The sequence below is a fragment of the Fonsecaea erecta genome (assembly GCF_001651985.1).
Source record: "Fonsecaea erecta strain CBS 125763 chromosome Unknown Scaff2, whole genome shotgun sequence".
NCBI lineage: Eukaryota > Fungi > Ascomycota > Eurotiomycetes > Chaetothyriales > Herpotrichiellaceae > Fonsecaea > Fonsecaea erecta.
In genome coordinates, this window is record NW_017387245.1 from 1,980,656 (window position 1) to 2,003,449 (window position 22,794).

Here is a 22,794-nt window from a genome sequence, read left to right on the forward strand (position 1 = left end):
TCCTGTCGAGGGGAGGGCTGAAGTATATATTGCCATGTGTACTCTCCACCACCACAGAACTGACGGTCGCCAAGTCGCAGGGGTTTACGCTTCATGATAGAGAACCACAGTCGGCATTGCGATGCCTTGTCCATCACGAGCAAAGCCTTCTTCTAGCAGATCCATTCTGATATAATGTATCCACACAGAGATTGGTGTAGGACCCCAGCGAATATCTGCTCCAGGCAAGTGCAGGCTCCACCGGTGGATGTTTTTGGCTTAGTGTACGCGTACACTAATAAGATGGGTCTTTTGTGGATTCGCACTGACAGCCTTGCGGTTCGTTTCGTGCTCGGCTGTGGCATTCCTGCTTTTCATACTTTCGGGAGAGACAGTTGGAACTAGGCAGCAGGATTCTTTTATGGGACCCGTCCACGAGATTGATCTGTCTCCGTATCTCTGATGTGTTTGGCAATCCAGAGCGCATCATGAGCTGCCAACTCTATCCACAAGGGGGCAAGTCCTCCTGAAGCGCCGCGTTGGGGAATCTCAACCATGCCTGCCAGTGGGAGTCAAGGTCCCCACAGATAGACTCGATAAGAAAGCGACCACTGTCCCCGAACAGCCACAGTCTGCGGCACCGGTGCAACAGGACAGCGTAATGCGCGAGGATAATGAGTGCCTCCGCTTGCCTTTGCTGCAGCAGATCTACGTATTCGGGTGGGACGAGGACCGGCCAGGCAAGCACCGTAGGCAGTGCAATCTTGATTCCCCCAGCAGCACGCAGTGCATTGAAGACCCGCTGAAGGTGCGATATGGATTCTCGATAGGCCACTCGAGAGCACGGCGTTGTGTCTGTCGTCTCCATCATGTCCCAAAGTGCGTCACATTCTGATCCATCCACATCCTTGGCTTCCATGAGAGCTTGGGTCAATTTGAGACGGGGTCCTAGCTCTGACTCGAGCAGCAGATCCCGGCTTTGGTCGATGACAGCGAGCAAGCCCCGGTATACATTCACACCCTGTGTAAATGTGTCAATGAAGCATTCGAGGCTGTCTCTTTGGTAATGGAATGTTTCGCACAGTAGAAAGATACCGACCCCGGACGAGAACAGGAACATGCGGACGCAATTTGCCGGAGTCACTTCCAGGACTGGGTTAGCTTCATTGAAGAGCGAGAGGGCACGATTCTGTAGACCGGTGGCATATTCACGGTAGGTGTCACGAAAGTCCGTGGTCCTCGTGCTGAGATGAAAGGCTGACGTAGCGAGCATTTGATGCATCAGATATGGAGTTGCCATGGCATATTTCGCATATATGTTGGTTGTCGTGATGTCTGGTCGCCTTGGTTCCTCGATGGAGCGATACGACTCGCTAGAGAGATTGTCGAACAGCTCGAGATGGATCATGTTTATGTTGTAAGGATCAGGCGGCGTCGGGTTGCTCACGGTCTGCTCAGCCCATGGTGTCGGAGTCGGTGTTGACGATCTGGTCGAGGCACCGACTGAGCCTGCCATTTGTGTATGGGAGAAGGCTGGCACGATATATGGCGAGGAGGGGTTGAGAAATGAGCATCGAATCTCTGCCGAGGCGCAATTGACGCATATTGGCTGATTTTGGTCGCACTGTATGATCCCATCAGTCCCGGTTGAAAACTTGGCAATACATGTGGATGTACCTTTATATGCCGCTTTTTGCATTCAAGACACCCATTTCTGGACTTTTTGTGAGGTCGACGCGACATAGATCGATGTGGAATATGTATTCAAATGACCGCCAGTGACTTCTGAAGCAGTTTAGCTCTCCCGGTCGAATATCGCACGCTCCGGAGAATAGACGTAGGTCATGTGGCTTTGGATATGCTCAGGTTTCGAATCCCGCGGTGGATAGGTAGCACATGCGAACCGTTCTCTTAACGTACAGATTCGAAGGACCGTTCTGTCGCAAATATAAGGGCAATGCAGAAGATGCAAAGGGATTGTAGAGAAAGAACCAACAGAGAGGCGAGGACGAGGAAGGTACGGCGAGTGTTGCCTGGAGAATCATCCACTTTCGCTTAATAGATCGAGATACTTGTCTCTTGTGCTCCCAAGTGGCGGTTGATGTGCATCTTCTCAGTGCCTCATGCCCAATTGGAACTATTCTATCAGGTGGAGGGAACGGTCAAGCAGCGGTATCAAGTCCGAGACGGGGCGTTCAGTGGGTTAAGACCAAGACCACCGCCACGCTCGGAGGGGAATAAGAAGAAGGAGTAGGTTTCCGTTCTACAGTAGAATATGCTGTATTGCCAGATCCATTGGGTATCATATCTCAGGTGGTTCGAACAGCGCCCCTTTCATCAGCCATTTCTTGCCTGGTATCGTCTTGAATGATGTAGATTACCATCCACCCACCTCGATCTTGAATCAGTCCAGAACACCACTTTCTCGTAATCCGGCAAGCAACTCCGGTTCCAGGAACCTCTTGACGTCCACATCTTCACTCAGCCCTTTTCTTCGTCTCGTCTTGAGCACGAAGTCTCTCGCCGCCTGCTGAGGCGCCGCCATCTCTAGCGGCCTTATGCGGATGCTCTTATCCAGTGGATCTCCGGGAACAACGTCCCAGCGGTCAAAGACCAGTGACACACTGGCTGCTCCTTGACTGTGGATCCGAAGATCCGTCTCAAATCCGAAACTGTCAATCACCGGGAGGAGGGCTTTGGCGGCGTAGAGAGGCGTCCCCGCAACAGGTCCATCAGAGACGACATGTCCACGCCTCTTCATTAGCACTGTGTAGAGGCCAGAAATCGAGTCCGCTGGACCGGTCATATGCACGCTGTAGATTGGTTCCATGAGTCGAGGGCTGGCCATGAGAAAGGAACTGTACACGGCCCGTCGTGCGGTCGGAATAATTTGTCCTCCTCCTCGGAAGATAGGCTCTGTCGCTAGCTCAGCACCTGTAACCCGGAATTTGGTGTTTCGGATCGGTTCTTCGCACAGAGGTCCTTCACGTGTACCCCACGAAAAGCCCTGTTTGATACTTTCTTGCACAGACTTGAGGAGCTTCTTATCCGTGGTAGAAGGCAAGGTATCGTCACATAGGATATTGGGCCCCATCTCATCTGGCCCAAATGCCCATATTGACCGAGCGGCCAATTTATCCCATTCGTATTTCTCTTCAAAGAACTTGGCGACTTTCCGAATTGGATCTCGAATTTTGACAATGCCGGCCTCGATGTCCTCGGCGATTCCATCATCCAGTGGTTCGGCGATCATGGTCAATTTGTTCTTCTTGTTAGGCGTCAACGCATAGCACATAATGGCGCTTGTTTCGGTCACAGTCTCACAGAATCGAGTGACGGGATCCGAGACCTTGATGTCCATCTCGGCATATAACGTCCGTAGATCATGTAACACACAATCCATGTATAGTTCACCTGTGCCTAGAACAACATGCTCTCCAGATTCTTCAACTTTGGTGATAATAAGGGGATATGACTTGTTGATCTTGCGCAAGCCTTCCAACATTTTGGGTAGTTCTGAGGGGTTAACAGGTTCCACTGCGACCTTGAAGACGGACTCCGTAAAATGGCGAATTGGTTTGAAGATATAGGCATCCTCATTATCCGGATATTTCTCGGAGACCACTGTAGCTGTCTTCACGATAGAATTGTCAATTCCGGATAGAAGCACAAGATTCCCAGCAGGTACACCGGAGACCGGAATGTTGTACCGCGAGCACGCGATATGTACGCCCTGTATTGTTGCGGTGGCCGAATCTTCCTCATCTTCGAGGCTGTATGCCTCTCCAAGAACTCGAACCACCTGATCCGGTGATGCCGTACCAGACATGATGCGACCAAATGCGTTGAAGGTTTTGGCGTCTGCGGAACTGAATAGCTTTGTGACCTCAACAACCAAAGGTCCGTCCGAGTCGCATTTTGACATCGATTCTCCGACCTTCGAGTCTAGAGAACCTGTGTAATAGTTGTCGAGCATCCTCCTCGCACCGTCAACCGGCGAAGGTATGTGAGTCACGACCATATCGATAAACCCACTCGCAGTCCCAAAAAATTGAGCGCACACCAGTCTAAGCAACACCTTTGCGTCGGTTTTGAGCTGTGAGGGTTTTAATGTGATACCCAGCGTCTGCAGAGTTGCCCCAAGGTCTTCAGGGCTCTCACTGATGGTGTGGGAGAACAGCTTGTAAATGGGCTCCAGCACAAAATTCACGAAAGCCCTCTTTGATCCCTCTTCCATCCCTTTTCGGGTGAACTTTCGACTTCGAGGGTTGAAAAAGATATCTCCCCACAACCTCCTGGAGAACTCGGTCGCGTCGACTTTTGGGTACGATTCGGCGTACATCTTTGCGAATGACGGCAGCGTAAACACCCAGTCCATAGACGTGCATGCAAAAGCCACGTTGCCCTTTTCAGGCGACAGCCGCCTCTTTTCGCCACGACCAGGAATGGTGTTCTCAATGACCGTGTTGACCTCTTCAACGACATGTTTTAGTTTGAAGTACGCGTCTGTTGGTGGTATCTTGAGCTCGAGGATTAGGCGATCCATTTTGTTTATGACCAATACCATGGGTATATCTTCCAAGACAGCGTGCTTGATGACTTGCTCCGTGTTGACCTGAACCCCTTCCACCACGTCCACGACGAGAACCACGCCATCGACCAGGCGCAAGCTCGATCCGACCTCGTCCACAAAGTTCACATGGCCAGGGGTGTCAATGATGTTGAGGATATGCGATTTCCCTTTCGTGCCTTGCATGACCAGACTGATCGGCGCAGCCTTGATCGAAATCCCTCGTTCTCGCTCTAGGAAATGTGTGTCGGTATATCTTAATTGTTCATCTCTCCTCCTGCCTACTCGTTTATCCAGCCTCTCCTCCAAGTCGTGTGTCTGTAAGACCAACATATCCACGAATGCTGTCTTGCCATGGTGCAGATGTCCCGCCACCGCAATATTTCTGATACCTTCGGGAAAACTGAGGAGATCGGTCATGAATTCTCTCGAGTAGTGGACCGGAGGAAGGTCGGCTTCCTGCACCTGGAACTTCTTCTGCGTGACGGGCGCAATTATCGGTTGTGTGAGCGGCTGTGCATCCTCCTCCTGCACCAGAGTCTCGACCTCTTCCCCGTATACTTGCTGCGCGGTGGGATAGTATTGTTTGTCTTCGTGTAATATCACCGCATTCGAGGGTCCTTCATCATCAACATCCATAGACTGATCTGCAGGAGCTTGCTCCTCGGGTTCTGACTCCTCGTCGTAGACATAATTTTGTTCCGCTGCACCATCCTGGGATGCCTCTTCGTCGGAGACGGCTTCGCCGATGAAGTTGCCAAACCTGCCGTTAACTGTCAACAAGATGTCCACGATCAAGAAGTATTGGCGTGTGACTTACTCGTCATAGAGGTCATCCATATTGATTGATGGGTTGCTGGAGCCAGATCGTTCGCGGCGCAAAATGAAGCAAATTCCTTGAACTGCGGAGTTGGAGTCGAACAAAATTTAAAATGTGGAGATGTCGCGATGAATGCGGGCTACAGCCTTGTCCGGCCTTGCCCAGTCTCGTTCAGTTCACCCTGACTATCTCCTTTCGCAACGGCTCGACGGTGAGGTTGGTGTTGGAATCTCACAACCTCTGGACTGGATCTGACTCTCTCCTAAATCCCGAGCGAACTGTGGGTGCAAAACACGCTTTTAGCTGCGAACCACATCCCAGCGCTACTTTCTTCACAATGTGAACTCCCCGAACCCGAGTATGTCCGATAGCATACATGGGGACGCTTTCTATTTTACATCAAGGATTCGAGAACCAATGCGCTCGCACCGCCACCACCGTTGCAAATGCCAACACACCCAATTTTGCCCTTCTTCGCCTTCAAGACACCTAGTAGTGTTGCGATAATTCTGGCACCCGAAGCACCCAGAGGGTGACCAATGGCCACAGCTCCTCCGTGGAGGTTGACCTTGTCTGCAGACAGACCGAGCAGCTTCATGTTGGCAAGTGCGACAACGGAGAAAGCCTCGTTGATCTCAAACGCGTCAACATCTTCCTGTTTGATGCCAGCATGCTTCAGAGCCTTCGGGATGGCAAGCGCGGGGGCGGTGGTGAACTTGCTGGGTTGTTTGGCAGCATCACCCCAACCCAAGATCTTGGCCAGAGGTTTGATCTTCAATTCCTGCAGCTTAGCTTCCGAGACAAGTACTACCGCTGCGGCGCCATCGTTCAAAGGCGAGGCATTGGGAGCAGTCACAGTACCGCCGTCAGGAATGAAGGCAGGCTTAATGGCGCGGAGCTTCTCGATGTGCAGATTCTTGGGCTCGTCGTCCTTATCAACCGTGACACCGGGCTTTCCTCGAGCACCAGGCAGCTGAATAGGAGCGATCTCGAAGTCGAAGAGCCCATCCTTTTGCGCGGCTTGTGCTCGCTGATATGACTGAATGGCATAGTCGTCTTGCTGTTCTCGGTTGAAGCCATGATCCCTTGCACATTCTTCGCCTTGCAGGCCCATATGCTCTTGTTTGCCATATGCATCTGAGATTCCGTCTCTTAAAACACCATCGACCAATGTCTGGTTCCCAAATTTGACACCCGTCCGCATGCTGGGGAGATAGTGGGGGCAATTCGACATGGACTCTGCGCCACCAGCCACGACGATGTCGGCGTTTCCGGTCATAATTGTCTGCGTGCCTAGGACGATGGCCTTGACTCCCGATGCGCAGACTTTGTTGACAGTTGTGCAGACAGTCGACTCCCCTAGGCCAGCACCAAGAGCGCATTGACGGGCGGGGTTCTGACCAACGCTGTCAAGCAGTTAGATCCGTCACACTGAGGAATGCAAGTGCGGAGACTTACTTTGCTGACAAGACATTTCCGAAGAAGACTTCTTCAACATCCTGAGGTTTGATCTCCGGAACTCTTTCAAGGGCAGCTATATTCGATCAGTATACGACTGGTGGCCGGGGAGCGGTGAGGGGAAGGATACCTTTGATGGCGTGGGAACCGAGTTGAGGTGCCGTCAGTGAGGATAACGAGCTAGTACATGTCAGTGACATTGGATATGGTCAAGACCGAGTACTTCATACCCAAGGAATGACCCGACGGGCGTTCGTGCAACTGCGACGACGTAAACAGCGGGGAGGGAGGGCTTGGGGTGCGGGACGCCGTTCGTAGCCATGGTGTGTTGGGAAGACAAACTTTTCAATACAAAGCAGCAAGTCCGAGTGAAGGGTATATGAGATTCGCTGTTCGCTCAATAGTAACCAGGAAGTTTGTACAGGGAAAGACACAGTCCTGGGAGGTAAAGTGTTTTGTTGATTGGGATCTTTGAATCCCCAAAATTTTGGTGTGGAGAAGATGCAGGGAACCAGCATATGGTGCCACCTCGGATGCGTTCACCGCGACTGTCCACTTGCTCCTCGGTGACCGTTTCAGCCCATGCCAACCTCATGCTTGTATCACACTCGACCTGGGGAAGCTGGTTTCTTTCAGTCGAGTCCAACTATAGGGGATGCTCTCGTTCAGACACGCTGTGTCGTTTTTGGCAATGAGGCCGAATGAGAATTCCATGTTAATTCATTTCAATTTGTCCTTCGAATGCTCCAGTAAGTGATATCTGCAACAAAGCATGGGGTTAGACAGGACCTAAGCACGTTGTGAGTTCCATGGAGTGAGAGGAGTGCGCTTCGTAGAGGCTGTAGTACCCTCCCTATACCCAGTGAATTCATTCTTTCACTCTTCAATGACATCTCGCAAAACAAGTCTCCCATCCGGGCTAAATCCAGGTCCAAATATTTTCCCATCTCACCCTTCATCCAACTACCTGTTCCACCAGCTCAATCTTCGTAGACTCGAAGATGTCGGCTGCAGAAAGCTCCTGAACCACTGACCGAATGCCCCTGCCCTGTGTCGATCGAACGCAGTAAGTGACAGATTTCTCAACCGTCTCACATTTTGCTAACATTTGACAGCGACGACAATGGATGTCCCAGAAACTGACACGATTAATGCCGTTCTGGCAATTCGTCTTGAGCTACAGGACCTTGCGACTTCCTTGCCGGCAATGCCCAGCCATGAAGAGATAGCTCAGACACGCGACCGCATCAGCGTCCTCCTGTTCCAACTCGAAGAACTTGCGACACTCGACGCCGCACAGTCAAACGTGAGATTGCAGCAGAGCATCTATCGAGCCATGCTCTCCGACTTCCCAGAGGTTGATAGGCTTCTCACTCAAGAAACGGACTCGATGGACGGAGATGAGAACCAACAACTTCACCAGCCAAGCAGCAACCCGAATATAAGAGTTGTGGGAAGGCACGGATACTACGAAGACCCTCGAATCCAGCCTGATGGGAGCACTAGCCTGGAATCATACATGCACGACCTCGAGGCTGATGAGATTCATCCGTCCAAAGAGTGCTATGCTTGCTTGGGAGATACCCCATATTCCCAGCTCATCACTCGTGAAGAATGCGAGCATGTCTGGTGCCGCCCATGTTTGTCGGAACGCTTTGGATTGGCCTTGAAGGACGAGAGCCAATATCCTGTCCGATGCTGCCGGAATGTTCCCTGCATCTCCCCTGCCAGCCCTGACATCGTGCGACTGCTTGGGAAGGAAACAATTGCCAAGCTGAACTTGAAGATGAAGGAATACGAAACAGCGGATCGAACGTACTGCCACGAGCCCACTTGCTCGGAATTCATTGACCCAGACACATACATCAACCGGATGGCCCCTTGCCCCTCCTGTCAACGAAACACCTGTGTTGCGTGCAAGGCTGCGTTCCATCCTCACTCTGAATGCAGGGATGCCCAGGATGAAGCCTTTGACACCTGGAAAAGGCTGAACGAAGCATCAACGTGTCCCAAATGTCATCGTGTGATTCTCATTTCGCACGGTTGCAACCATATGAAGTAGGGAGAATCCTTCTATCACGAGGCGGTATGGATACTGATTCAATTCACAGGTGCTATTGTGGAACGGAATTCTGCTATCAGTGTAACGCTCGCTGGAAGACTTGCCAATGCCCGCAATGGCGCGAAGATAGGCTTCTCGAGGCAGCGGGAGCGATTGCTGTACGTCAGAATCAGCCTAACGCAGTGCAGAGAATTGCAGAAACACTCCGGGACGAAAGAGAATGTCGTCACGATAATTGGACCAGGCATCGAGTCGAGTACCTTGATGATGATACTTGTTCGGACTGTGGCTGGAGAGCGGATCTGTTCCTGTGGGAATGTGATGTTTGCGATAAGACCGTTTGTGAGAGGTGTAGAAGAGACTACAGGCACTAAGCACGATGAGGTCTTCCAACCAGGTGCGGAACACAGGATCAAGTCTCAACAGGTGCGGACATGACGGATGTCGTCGACGCTGCACATCATGCTACGGTATCTCGGTGTAAAAAGGAAAACGATTGGCGAATTTGACCCAGAGTTTAGCTGACAACGCGCGGGAACTAGTGAAGGATTTTCTATTCCCGAAACATCTCTCATGGGGTCGGAGAACCTATGTAGATATCCCTTCCGCACTCCATTGCTGCTCCTGCACCCCATGAGCATTACCAATGACAACTGAAGGCATTTCGCCTGCTGATTGTCTCTCCACTTCACTCCTCCTGCATCCACGCCACGAAGTTTTTGGAACCAAGAGAGCAGGACCTCCGTTCACACATGATCATGGCCTGAAAGTCGGTAATGGGAAGGTAGACGCGAAGACTAGAGGCCCGCGAACGTGCTCAAGACGGGGTAGGTGTGCTTTTTATGATCCCTCAATTGAGGCTCAGTATTAGTGTCTGTACTTGATGAACAACAGCATGTGCGCGACTAGATACAGAAAAGAAAAAGGCCACAGTGACTCACTCGTGCTTAACATCCACCTTGGTGTTGGCGATATCTTGGAACCCTTTCTTGGGCGCACGAATCTTCAACAATCCAGCCTCCAGCGTGACGTTGATGTTCTCTACATCCGTGGGGAAATTGACGTATCGTCGAAAAGGGCCGATTCTCCTCTCTCCAATCAATAGATGGACTCCTCCGGTGTGAGGCTCTGGTTGTTCTTCTTCCACCTTTGTGTTCTCGGCATTTCCATAGTCTGGCCGCTCGACTTTGCCTGACAACAGCAGGGATCTGTTGCCTGTCCAGGTCACGGTGATGTCTTCGGGCTTTTTGACGCCTGGCACTTCGATCTCGATGAGGTATTCGTGGATGGCATCGCGAAAGTCCAGGTCCGGCTGGTTGGGATGGTCTTCTGGTCTGGGGTGACGCCGCGCAATGTATTGGAGGAGTGACTGGTGCTGATGGTGTCGCTCGTGAGGGTTGTCCACCAATGGAGGCGGGTAGTCATAGTAGTACGCGTAGGCCATTGCGTTGAGGATGTCTTTTCCTGAGACCGTGATGAATGGTATGTAAAATTGAGGTGTTGAGGTTGCTTCTTGGGTTGTCCTTAACTGGATTCCCTGTGTCGTGCAGCTGCTTGCCTATTTATCGACTGAATCTGAAGAAAAATTCGCGAAAAGGAAATCCTCTGACACGGGAGGACGCGCATATTTATTTACCCCTACCTGATTGAAGAGCTCGAGGCGGGGCAGAACCCTGGCGGCATTGTTCGAGCTCCTTTGCTCGGTCCTTCATGTGCCGATGGAAATGGTGCGAGACCTTGTGATCATTGGGCTCTCTCGTTGTCCTGTGTACTCGGAGCTATTCCCATAGGCGAGGTCCTCAACAAGGTCTGGGTCCTGAGGAGTTTGTCTTCTCTCCGGTCGCAGCCGGTGAAGGAAGCTCTAGTGAGGGGCCAAGCTCCGCGATCTGTGTTTTCGACGGGGAGCTATGCAAGCTGGAACTTGCCATTGGATGCTCATCTCATGACTGCAAGGGGAAAGTAGCTCACATCATCATGAGATAAAAAGTTGTGTTATACAACAGTGGAGTGATGTCCGGTTCCTGAGTGGTTGTCATTACGCAGCAAACGTGCGGTGACTATGTTCGTGTGCCCCATCCTCCCATCAGGGGAACAGCTCGCCATGTCGCGAAACCGGGACGGAATCCAGTAGAACGGTTTGAACTTTGTGACGGCCTCATGATCCTGGCCATCGGTATCTCAGCTGCGCATGCACAGTCATCAAAATGCGCGAATGCTGGGGAACCAGGAACCGGTATACCCCTTTGCCAGCTTGTTCGAATGACCGTCATTACAAAAATAGGCGCCTCAAATACTCCCTACATCCTCGGCATACAACTAGCTGTCCTTGTCCTTCAAAGCTATCCTGATGGTTTATTCCAACTTCTTCTCTGCTTCTCAGTGCCGCGTGCTCATCAGATTTGTTTCCATCATATGATCTAACATGATTCTCGAAGCCAAGCACGGCCTTGCTCTGCACGCACGGACAATGGTTCTTCCCTGCCTCAAACTTTCTCACTCTCAGGTCAGTTGCCTTAGCTGTCTCTTGGCTTGTTGCCTCTTGACCCGGTGATGGTTGCATACAAGTCCACTGAGGTGAGATGGCTGCGACGCGTGCACATCGGGGCAGTCGAATTCCCAACTTATGATCATTCGTATCCGACGTGGCTTTCTTCCGTGGAAGGTTCTCGTCGAATCCCTGGTGTCTGGGGCGCTGGATTAGGGGTGAATGCACCAGGTATGCCTACATGTCTGTAGATCAGGTAGGGGAAAGCCGAAGGAATATGTAAGGGCGCGGTGTGCCCACTTACCGCTCTTCCCCCAGCTTCTGAGATCCAAAATCCAGAAAAACTGCCAGTTCGTGCAACATCGGATTTCGAGTACGACAATCAAATCCTCAATATATCAACTTCAATACCTTTCCACAGCGATCAGAAATTCAATGATGTCGACACTTGAATGCCTGCTCCACCCTCACCACATTTCGCTGGTTGACACTCACTCTCTGCGTGCCAAGCTCAACCATAAGGGTGACGCATACTACAACGTGGACGGGTTGCCCTCACATCGCGGGGTGCTGGCACCAAAGTTTGACGTTTTCGAATTGGATGGGGGCGCCACAGGGTGGCTGCTGGCCGGCAACCTGCCGGGAATTGAGTCTGCCGATGAAATAAAGATCGAATGGCTGGATGGTAGCACCATCTTCCTTCGTGGAACACTGGCGACGTCGTCAATACCGACTTTTGGTGAGACTGTAAGCAGGATCATGAAAACGGTTCACAAAGAGAGACATGAAGGGCTCTTTGAGCGTTCCGTCACGTTGCCTGCAAAGGCCGACGCCAACGGGACCAAGGTAGAGGTGAAGAATGGAGTGGTCTTTGTTCAGATTCCAAAATTGGCTGAGGCAGAGACTGTGTAAATGGGCAGAATGCAGGAAGAATTAAGTGTGCTTGATGGATTGGGAGCGCCATGAGACGCCCAGGGCGGTCTCCGCTTTTATTTTGAATGTTGTTACTACTTCAAATTATTTATTTTTAATCTCTTTCACATCTCTCATCGCTTTGTTCCCATTGCCACCCGACCCGACACCCATAAGCACTTCTTAGTACGATTCCTTGTCATGATGACCCAGGCGAGGCTGACAACGGTGGCCAATGAGCGGATGCTCAGCTCACCGGAGGCGCTAGTCGTTAGCGTCACGGCACGTGACAGGGACAATTCTCCGAGAGGCCTTGCTAAATTTGGCCTTTGGGGGCTTGGGCCTCTGTCGAACGTCCCGTCCAGCAATTCACGCTATTCACATTTCATCGTTCGATGTATGAACCTGATCTGCTCTGACAAGCCACCATTTCTCGACGGCACACTGGTCCAACTGTCAGGCTCTTCCATCAACTTCATACTATTCTTTCGCGCATATTGTGCGGCTGGACCGTCTCACAACTTCTCGAAACTTTCCCGCAACGCGTCGTCTCCTCGATTCCACTCCTTGTCCGACCTCCGTCTCCTCCTTGTCCCTCGCGCTCTGTCAGAGCCTCCTCCACCCTTTGCTACGGGTTCTTTGAGTGGGATTATTTCGAGTGTCGTCCGCGAAGAACCATCCACTTGTCACGCTCGTCATCGTCTCGATTTTAACCACGTCCAGGGTGGGCATTGACTGCGACAACTTTATCGGAAACGGCACCAACCACGAAGATTCTCAAGGTTTCGCTTGTCCCTCGTTTATTCCCCGAGTGTTCTGCTGCATGGACTTGTTACAGTCTCGGGTAAGAGACGCGCACAATACTGTCACACGACAACAGCCTGTTACTTTTCTCGGGTGTGGTTGAATTGTTTCCGCAATAATACGGTGTTGAAGAGGCTCTGGGTGTCGAATGTTTACCGGGCTAATTGCCACATATTCATGCAACGCCTTCTGGGTGCAAACCAAGAATGGCTGCTCCTCTTGACGAACTGCACCAGGGCAATTCTGGCACATTAAGATACACCATTGGTGCTCCTCGCAACCAGAATGATATCCCTCCGCAGAACTCCAATGGTCAGTACGCGTACACTCCACCACACCAGACAAACGGCAATGCAAACGACGCTCCCTACGACAGCGATGCCAGATATTCCTCCGACAGCAGAACTGGAAGAAAGAGATCCGTGGGTGGGCAAGGAGAACGGAGCAGATCAAGAACAAATGGCAGCACAGGAAAGTCATCTAATTCTGCTGCCCGACAGTGCAGAAAGTGCGGCGAGCCTCTGACTGGTCAATTCGTCCGTGCGCTTGGTGGGACATTTCACCTTGATTGCTTCAAGTGCGCCGACTGCGGCCAAATTGTAGCCTCCAAGTTCTTCCCTGTGGATGCCGAGGATGGTTCTGGACAATTCCCCCTTTGTGAAACAGATTATTTTCGGCGTTTGGATCTGCTATGCTACGAATGCGGCGGTGCACTTCGTGGCTCGTACATCACAGCCCTTGACCGCAAGTATCACATCGAACACTTCACATGTTCCGTGTGCCCGACTGTTTTTGGCGCTCAGGACAGCTATTACGAGCATGACGGGAGAGTCTACTGTCATTACCACTACTCTACACAGTTTGCACAACGTTGCAATGGTTGTCAGACTGCTATTCTAAAACAATTCGTTGAGATCTTCCGGAATGGACAGAATCAGCATTGGCATCCTGAATGCTATATGATTCATAAATTCTGGAACGTCCGACTTGCACAATCGGAGACTCAGGTGGAGAAGAAAGACATTCATGCTGCTGTCACCGAGGATGAGCGGGAAACTGTCAAAGAAGACGAAGAAAAGATGGAAGACAAAGTCTATCGGATCTGGAGCACCCTCTCTACCTTTGAAGAATCCTCCGCTTCCTGCATTTCAGACATGCTTCTACACGTCAGCAATGGCGTCTACGTCGATGGAGTCATTGTTGCCCGAAAATTCATTTGGCATGTTGATATCCTCTTCGGTGCTATCGACACCCTCGCAGCTTTGGTCATCAAGGCTCAACTCAAAGAACTCGCCTACGGTCGAGAAGCGAAATTACTCTGCAAAAAGGTCGTGGCGTTCTTCACACTTCTCTCAAAAACTCAGGAGACCGGGGTACGAAAACTCGGTGTCACTCAGGAGCTCTTGTCTCTGGTCACTGGTCTTGCCCATTACCTCAAGTTACTCATTCGCATTGGTCTCCAAGGAGCACTGAAGCTTGAACGTGAGAAAGGATCACCTGAAGGCCTCCATGCCTTTTTGGACGAGCTTGCCGACCTGGAAACAATCAAGGAACAGGAGATGAAATCACTAGATTTGCAAGAAAGTGTGGCAGGTCTTGCCAGTCAAGAATCAGATTGCTGCTCTGCATGCATGGATCCCATCGATGACGAGTGTGTCATGATTTACGGTCGAAGGTGGCACGCAAAGCCCCGTCACCTCACTTGTAGCGTCTGCCAGCGAGATTTGACTAGCGACCTGGCCAATGCGATGTACAACGAAAGAGAAGAAAAGGTCTACTGCATTGACCATGCAAGACGGACACCGGACACAGTCTCAGGCTTTGCCCATGTCACGAAATTACAGCAATACGTATTCTTACTCCAGGTTGCGTTGGCACGCTTGCTTGAGGTGTTGAAGTCTGGCGGTACCCTTCCACATACCTCCGATGATCCAAACCTGACACCATACGATACGAACGAAGGGCATCATGTATCACCTTCCGGGGAACCAGTCACACCTCATCAGAAGATGGGATCACGATCGAGGTCTTACGCAGGTACATCGAGCCAACAAGAATCTTCACTGGAACAGACTGTAGGTGAAATGAAACGTCTTCGGTCTACTCGAAACGAACGCACTCTTTCCACAACATTCCGGAAAGCTCGAGAGTCCAAAATTCTCTACGGCCCGAGTGGTGTACCAGCAGGCTCTCCAGGAGGTGATGGTCAGGATAACCGGAATCCGGGCGGCTTTCAGATCGTTCAAGAGAAAGATCTTGATGGTCGTATGAAAAACGAACTTACCTTTGGCGGCCAAGAAGGCCTTACCCTGGATGACATTCCGAGGATTGTTGCCGCTGAGCAAGCAAAGGAACAACGGCCGAACGCTTTCCGTCATGCAGGCACCAACCTGATTGGTTATCGAGGTAATGAACCACGACTTGTCAATGGGCATCAGCGAGGCTCATCTAGTGGTGGTGCTGATCTCCTGTCCGGCGAAAGTCCTCTCAGAACCAAACGATATTTTTCGGAACTGTCCGCATTGGAGTACTTTATTGTCCGACATGTGGCAGTCCTCTCGATGCAGCCCCTTTTAGAGGGGGAATACACCCTTGAAGATTTACTAGGTCTGATCGAACAGCGAAAGCAGACGTTTTGGGGCAAAGTCAGTCGTGCACTCCGCGGTGACGCCGGCGTGAAGAAGAAAGGAATCTTTGGTGTGCCATTGGAGACACTAGTTGAACGCGAGGGAGCAGAATCAACCAACGGGGTCGGACCTGGCGCCCTCAGAGTTCCAGCTATTGTTGACGACTGTGTGTCTGCAATGAAACAGATGGACATGTCAGTTGAAGGTGTGTTCAGAAAGAATGGCAATATCAAACGCCTTAAAGAGACAGCGGAAGCGATCGATGCAAATCAGACGCCCGACCTCAACCGAGAAAACCCAGTGCAGGTGGCGGCATTGCTCAAGAAGTTTCTGAGAGAGATGCCCGAGCCACTGCTGACATACAAATTACAGAAGCTATTCATCATCTCTCAAAAGATTGTGGACGATGAACGTCGAAGGAGGGTTCTGCATCTCACATGCTGCCTGATGCCAAAGAGCCATCGCGATACCATGGAAGTCTTATTCTCATTCCTAAAATGGGCAGCCTCCTTTTCTCAGGTTGACGAAGAGTCTGGCAGCAAGATGGACATCCACAACTTGGCTACCGTTATGGCGCCGAACATCTTGTATGCGAAAGAGAAGGCACCAGGCGCGAGACTGCCTCAAGTTCCTCAGGTCGATGACAGCTTCCTCGCTATTGAGGCGGTCAATACCTTGATCGAATACAATGATCTGTTCTGTCAGGTATGAAGTCAACAACTCATATACTGTCGTGTGGCAAGCTAACTTCGTCTATAGGTCCCGGAAGATCTACAGTCCATCCTGACTGATACGAATCTCCATGGCAGTTCCGCGGAACTGACAACCAAGGAGATATTATCTCGATATGGTCATATTGCTAAGGGCCAGGTGCAAAAACAGACTGTTGCGGCAGCAGATGCACCCGTACGCAGCCCCGCCTCGGCTTCGAACTCTCTTGGACCCGTCGCCACAAGGGTGGATGTCGACCCATATCAGGCTACTGCGTGGCAGAAGCAGAGTTCGGTTAGACCTGTACAAAACATGACCTCAACACCGTCGACATCAGCGAACGAGTTCAACTTCGGCGTCCCACACAGCCCGTATGCTCGAGACCGTGCAGGAAGTGCTGATAGTGGAGGAAGTCATGGTGCTGTGCCGGGCGGACGACAGAGCTACCAGCCGAGACCCGGGCAAATGGGCGTAGCAGGTTGAAGAACCATGTTCAAATTCAGATTCAACACAAACAAGTTATTTGCATTCTCGAGGCGGCGTCCTCATTTACCGGCTTCTGGCGCACGGTTGTCTGTCGGTTTGCCACAAGTCAGAGGGGACGAGTTCGATCAGAAGACTGAAACGGTCAAACCCAAACAATTGCACGACCTTAATGACACGAAAACACTTTCCTTTGTTCGGTGCTACTCAAAGGAGACACAATGGACGGCCTTCCATGCATGACGCCACAATTGCAGAGCTTTCGTGGACTTTACTTTCTTGTGCTCCTTGACAACACCTTCGACGAATTGAGCCTTTCAGCCTGGCTGGCGGTGCAGCCGAGTGCTTTCCGGCTTCGCTGGACTCAGTTCATTTCAATTCTTCACAGCAAGCGGCGCTTCCATTTACACAACACTGTTTTTCGAGCTTGTGGGCTTTTCTCTTTTAGAGCTGTGGGGTTTGTTTTCTTCACCACTCCTCGACTATGTCTGGAGATGTGCACTGTTCGATGAGAATTGATCAAATACAGTTTCTTTCTAAGGCTTTGCAGCATACGAACTGGGCACGTTCGCCGGAAGGACATTCTCGAGAGATTGAGTTAGGGCTATGGTTGAGCATCATTGGTGGGTCCTGGTCTGGGAAGACCAGTGTTGGATACGGAAGTCGGTTCTTGAAGAGGGCCGTCTCCTGTAATTGATATGGGCCACGAAGGCGAGCCATTCCGATCATGAATAGGAGGATTGGGGGAGAAGGATGTGGAGATGTAAGATTTGGCATCCACACTATGCTCTGCAAGTGCTGAAGTTGGGCATGTCTCGGGCACTGTCGACTTGGGAAACAGAGGATGAATGACGCGAGCACAACAAGATCCCATCGCCGACTGTCTCATTGGCAGCATGTCAAAATGTCCTTGCATTGCGATTCGACAATGCCAGCTCTTCTTGCACCGAAGGAAAAAAGATGGGGAGGATGCTGAATTGGGAGAGAACGAAGTCCGACTAGGCAGTGTTCGGTTGGAGATATCGACAAAGGCAGCTTGGTTCGCTTGTACAATGACTTCCACATGTCAGATGTCACGATCCAGGCTTTTAGTGTTTCGTTGAGAATGAAACACGGGTGGTTTAACTGTAGTCTACTGTCTATCCTAACATGCTCATTGCCCGTTGAAATTTTTGCCCCTGTTCTCCACATCCTACTTTCTCCTTTGCAGGACAGCGTCCATAACGCTTCCCAGCCTCTCCACTGCCTCTTCTGTGATCTGGTAATGTACAACTAGTCGTCCACCACTGGCTTTTAGACCCTCTTTGCTTGCCAGCTCCGCGAATTCTTTCGCCGAACAGCCTTCATTTGCAAGATCCAGCCAGACCATATTGGTTTCCGTCGGGTTGGCCAATTTTCCACCCTTGGCCGTCCACATCTCTGCAACCTTCCTCGCTCGGACGTGGCTGGCACGCAACTTGCCGCCCTCGCCGTTGGGACCGTGCCCGAAATTTTCCTGCACGGCGACGCGGGCGGCGGCCGAAATCACGCCCGCCTGGCGCGTGCCGCCACCAAGCATCTTGCGAATTCTTCGCGCGCGTGCGATGAAGGACTTGCTGCCGACGATGATGGAACCGATGGGTGCGCCGAGTCCTTTGGAGAAACACATGCTCACACTGTCGAACTCGCGTGTGAAGTCGGGGAGACTGCCGGCGTCGGCGGCGACAGCTTCCCAAATCCGCGCGCCGTCCAAGTGGAGTCTGATATTATGGGAGCGAGCAAACTGGGCAATTCGGCGGATCTCGGACAGGGGCATGATCATGCCATCGAGGGTGTTTTCTAAGCTGATGACTCGAGTGGGACAGGCGTGGACATCGTCTGAGATGATGCAGTGTTTCTGGACGTCTTCGAGGGTCAAGTGATGACCATTGCTGGGGATGACAGAAAGGAGCATGGCGCTTGAGAGGCAGCTGACACCGCCGGCCTCGTAATTGTGGATGTGTCCCCTGATGTCACACAGGACGGAGTGAGGTGGTGCGACCAGGTGGGTGCGGAGAGCGACCTGGTTGCCCATAGTTCCAGACATCACAAGCAGTCCGGCCTCATGGCCTGCTAGCGAGGCGACAGAGGACTCTAGATCATTGGTCGTGGGGTCCTCGAGCATCACATCGTCCAGCAGCGTGGTGTTTGCGATGGCCTCGAGCATAGCTGCTGTGGGCGTGGTCATCACATCGCTGCGGAAATCAAAGGCAGCCGGCCCAGGCTGTTGCCAGGCATTGACCTTCTTGTGTGAGGCTGCATTGCTGTTCGCAGCCGCGATGGCAGAGTCCTGTTTGATGTCAGCGAAGGAATCCGGCTTGTCATCAACGGTATGCGAGGAAGCCATCTTGTAATTTGAGGGATCGAAGTCTCTAGGCGAAGAAAATCTGCGTCGTCCAGATAGCGTATGCACACCGTACGCTGCCCGAGCTGATATGCAAACTTTGGCTGTGGACCTCAATCCTTGTCTAGTTGGTGCTGCAAGCATGGCAAACCATGTGCAGTGATGGGAAAGAGATATATACACGTGCATATATACGAAGAAGAATCTTGTTCCGACATCGCTAGACGACACCCGTGTGGAAAGGCGTCGGGTGGAGGTGCGAAGCAGCGATAAGATCCAATGGCAGCCAGGATTTTAGGGGTGTTTGGCCTTCTCCTGGACCGGGTTTTAAGGGCTCTTAGACTCACCTTCCTAATTAGTCGTGGCGGGCTCGGCAGCAACCTTTTAGTGGCTGGTGGCCCTTGTGTTAACTTGTCGTAGGCAGTTCTAACCACCAAGACGCGTAAAGCCCTCCACGCGTCTCTTTCGCACTGAACAATCCCACCATCCTTGTCCTGTTCGGGTGCATTTCGTACACATCCTAGAAGTCGCAGTCAAATGTCCCCAGACAGCATTGGAAACCGGCAACGATACTCGACATGACCCCTTCTGCCCGCCGCATGTCGCATTCAGCGTCACCCCACGTGAACCTTCACTGTCTTCAATGCGACAGTCAAATCGGCATCTTCGCCAACGAATGGATCCGCCTCACCAGTTCGTTCGTTCATCCTGCTCACCCTGGCACTCACTTCGGGACCGAGATCGCGACCAACAAAACACAAGTCGTCCCTGAAGGCGTCGTTCAACAGGCCCTCGAGGGATGCACGCTTGCCGAAGTGTTCTGCACAAAATGCTCGGCGGCAGTAGGCCACTATTGCAAGGCCATTCCTACAGCCGCCCAGAGAAATATGTTGTATGAAAGGCCCGAATGTGCCAGAAGACAGATAAGTAAGAGACTGACGGGATGCTAGAAACCAATATCTATACAAACTGTCGAGGACATACTTGAAGAGTAGCGAGACTAATATGCAGGTTGATCCTGTGTTTGGCTACGGCGGGGACATTGTCAGACCAACTGCAAGTTCGCATGCCACCTCTGGAGTGAACCTCACCGCCCCTGCGCGCTACTCTGATACCCCCTTCACGAGAGAAGCGACGCCACCGCATCTCCAGACCATGAATAAATCTCAAAGGCGATCTTCCGCACGCATGTCGCTGCAAAACAACCAGAGAACTCCTTCAGTGCGAGCGGCAGCAAACATCGAACCCCAAGACTCAACAGGACCTAGACACGCTATACAGGATACGATGCAGGATACGCACTTGGGATTTCAGGATGGGCGAATAGCAGACCAAGCGGCCAAGACACTGGAGCACGATGCCCAGATCCGAGCCATCTCCTCGGTTTTGGAGACGTTTCGCGAAACCCTAGTCGAGATCAAAACGTCCATCGAAGAGTTGAAGTCTCAAATCTCCCCCGCTGGCCCCGATAAGCCTACGCAAATCGACTTCCTGGGCGACATCCAGACAATGATCACGACTTTCAAGTTGGCTCAGGCGAATGCGCAAGAGCTAGAAGAACTTCGCGCCGAAAACGCCGCACTTAGAGCCAAGTGGAATATCGTGCAATCGGCCATGATCACTGCCACTGGACAAACAACCCCGGGCTCATCAGTCGAAGAACCCCATAGGAACAGCTTGGGCAAACGCAAGCGCGATAGCGACGGCCCAAGATCAAGCGTGATGATGCCACCAGCTACAGTACCCCAAAATCGGTCTCATTACTTAGAGAACGTTTCGTCGTCTACGCAGATGCTCACTCCGCAGTCTAGCAACCACTCGGACATGCAATCTGCCGATGACTCCACTAGCTCCAGAATATCGACGCCAGAGCAACTTCTAGGCAGATCGAACAGCCACGATGTCCCTGGCTGCAATGGTCCATACGCGACTGAAGACACCATTCCCCCCAAAAAGGCATGCTTGCGGAGAAGCCTTAGGATTCGTCTGCCATCAAATCATGACCGGCATACAGAGAATACAGGCTCAGTTGCGTGCCCTGTGCCAGCTGGAGCCTTCGACGCCGATACTCAAGCAACTGGCATTGTCTTGGACGGACATGAAACTCAACAGCAACCCACTCCAAGGCTTGTTGAGAGCTCGTTGGCCTCGTCGGGGCAAGACGATTGCTCTCAAGGACCTAACCTTATTGTGCCTGCAACCGGCTCCGAGAACGACAAAGCCCAGCAACAAGGGGATAGGGAAACTACCGGCCCAGAAGATGGTGGGCGACTGTTTGACAGCAGTGAGGGGCCGCCAATGGACGTTAATCCTCTAGACACCTCGGAAGTCGAGTCGTCGATCAGGAAAACCATTGAATTCGGAGATGACAATCAGGGACGTTCACCCACCTCTCTGGACACTCCTGGAGACGATACAACGGGCCTGGGCACGGAAGAAAATACTGAAGCATCCGCGGTGGATCACGGCACTGCACAATCTGTACCTGCCAGGCGAACACGTAGCAAAAAGAAGGTGGAATCAACGCGAGACAAGTTCGATAGCATCATGGACAGCCGGAGGAGCGTTGCTCCTGAGCCAGCGGCACTACGCCGTACCATTCCCCGCCGACGTCGTGCGAACCAGCGGGGACGGTTTGAACACGCGACACCGGAATCGATAGAGCAAGGGTTAAGGGAGCTGGAGACCTCCAAAGGACCTCGACAATCCAAGCCTCACATTCAAACAACCACCAGGATCCTCAACGAAGAGCTGAGGGAACTCGGTCTGGAGGATTGGATCGAGCGAGATAAGGATGATCCTGAGTACAAAAGGGTCGTGGAAGAGGCCAGGGAACGCAAACGAGAACAGATGAGATTGGCTGCATTAGCGAGCCGCGGAATCAGTCTTCCAGGTCCCTCTACAGAGGGTGACCAACCAGAGCAAATCCCCACTCTAGAGGATGCCTTTCACCAGGCCGCCGACGCTCTGGGCGACGTTAGCAACGATGAAAATGGTGGAAACCCGATAAAACCCTCAAGCGTCTCAGAGGTGGCAGCTAGACGGGCGAAGGCGTTCGGACCGCGCAGGAAGAACCGTGAACAACGAGAGGAGGAGATCCGCCAAAGGGACATGCTAGCCAAAGAAGCAATGGATATGAATGATTAGAGCTCAACGCCACGAGACGCTGGGTTTTCGATGAGGAACATAGTGGTCGACGCGGTCAGGACACGCGTTTCAATGACGCAAAACGCACCTCATGGAATATGCGGATGCACTGGTTGGGCACGGTCAAAGCCACCTGAGGGCAGATCGATGGATAGATGCATCATCTTTGTAGTTGGACCAAGGCTTGAGTATTCTCGTCTCACGGATATGGCGCGTGACGTCCCGCCTTTGTTGCTTTAGGGGTCGCGATCCTACGAGTCGAAAGTGCTCAAACTCGAACTCGCAGATAGCTAAGTAAGCGAATGCCTCCGGCGTCCTGCTAATAGGTATCCATTGGCTCTGGTGCTTCCCGGCTCGTTAGGCTTCGAGACACG

General features: G+C 51.9%; 9 protein-coding genes across 9 annotated transcripts; 4 read left to right on the forward strand and 5 right to left on the reverse strand.

Annotated features, from left to right (window-relative positions):
• Nucleotides 1-481: 481 nt before the first annotated feature.
• Nucleotides 482-1,495, reverse strand: AYL99_02473 (hypothetical protein; the record flags this gene model as incomplete). The annotated part of the gene is made up of 1 exon (XM_018833989.1): nt 482-1,495. One exon carries the CDS (start codon nt 1,493-1,495, stop codon nt 482-484), a length of 1,014 nt encoding a protein of 337 aa, XP_018696613.1.
• Nucleotides 1,496-2,383: 888 nt separating this feature from the next.
• Nucleotides 2,384-5,389, reverse strand: AYL99_02474 (hypothetical protein; the record flags this gene model as incomplete). Its single annotated transcript, XM_018833990.1, has 2 exons — nt 2,384-5,312; nt 5,370-5,389. The coding sequence occupies 2 exons, from the start codon at nt 5,387-5,389 to the stop codon at nt 2,384-2,386; spliced, it is 2,949 nt and encodes a 982-aa protein (XP_018696614.1).
• Nucleotides 5,390-5,763: 374 nt separating this feature from the next.
• AYL99_02475 (acetyl-CoA C-acetyltransferase) lies at nt 5,764-7,149 on the reverse strand (the record flags this gene model as incomplete). The annotated part of the gene is made up of 4 exons (XM_018833991.1): nt 5,764-6,775; nt 6,828-6,903; nt 6,958-7,007; nt 7,058-7,149. The coding sequence occupies 4 exons, from the start codon at nt 7,147-7,149 to the stop codon at nt 5,764-5,766; spliced, it is 1,230 nt and encodes a 409-aa protein (XP_018696615.1).
• An 801-nt stretch (nt 7,150-7,950) lies between these two features.
• Nucleotides 7,951-8,889, forward strand: AYL99_02476 (hypothetical protein; the record flags this gene model as incomplete). The annotated part of the gene is made up of 1 exon (XM_018833992.1): nt 7,951-8,889. One exon carries the CDS (start codon nt 7,951-7,953, stop codon nt 8,887-8,889), a length of 939 nt encoding a protein of 312 aa, XP_018696616.1.
• A 937-nt stretch (nt 8,890-9,826) lies between these two features.
• On the reverse strand, nt 9,827-10,333 carry AYL99_02477 (hypothetical protein; the record flags this gene model as incomplete). Its single annotated transcript, XM_018833993.1, has 1 exon — nt 9,827-10,333. The coding sequence occupies one exon, from the start codon at nt 10,331-10,333 to the stop codon at nt 9,827-9,829; it is 507 nt and encodes a 168-aa protein (XP_018696617.1).
• A 1,479-nt stretch (nt 10,334-11,812) lies between these two features.
• AYL99_02478 (hypothetical protein) lies at nt 11,813-12,286 on the forward strand (the record flags this gene model as incomplete). Its single annotated transcript, XM_018833994.1, has 1 exon — nt 11,813-12,286. One exon carries the CDS (start codon nt 11,813-11,815, stop codon nt 12,284-12,286), a length of 474 nt encoding a protein of 157 aa, XP_018696618.1.
• A 1,010-nt stretch (nt 12,287-13,296) lies between these two features.
• On the forward strand, nt 13,297-16,911 carry AYL99_02479 (hypothetical protein; the record flags this gene model as incomplete). Its single annotated transcript, XM_018833995.1, has 2 exons — nt 13,297-16,422; nt 16,477-16,911. 2 exons carry the CDS (start codon nt 13,297-13,299, stop codon nt 16,909-16,911), a joined length of 3,561 nt encoding a protein of 1,186 aa, XP_018696619.1.
• A 1,192-nt stretch (nt 16,912-18,103) lies between these two features.
• On the reverse strand, nt 18,104-19,276 carry AYL99_02480 (hypothetical protein; the record flags this gene model as incomplete). The annotated part of the gene is made up of 1 exon (XM_018833996.1): nt 18,104-19,276. One exon carries the CDS (start codon nt 19,274-19,276, stop codon nt 18,104-18,106), a length of 1,173 nt encoding a protein of 390 aa, XP_018696620.1.
• A 575-nt stretch (nt 19,277-19,851) lies between these two features.
• On the forward strand, nt 19,852-22,420 carry AYL99_02481 (hypothetical protein; the record flags this gene model as incomplete). Its single annotated transcript, XM_018833997.1, has 2 exons — nt 19,852-20,165; nt 20,224-22,420. The coding sequence occupies 2 exons, from the start codon at nt 19,852-19,854 to the stop codon at nt 22,418-22,420; spliced, it is 2,511 nt and encodes an 836-aa protein (XP_018696621.1).
• Nucleotides 22,421-22,794: the final 374 nt, after the last annotated feature.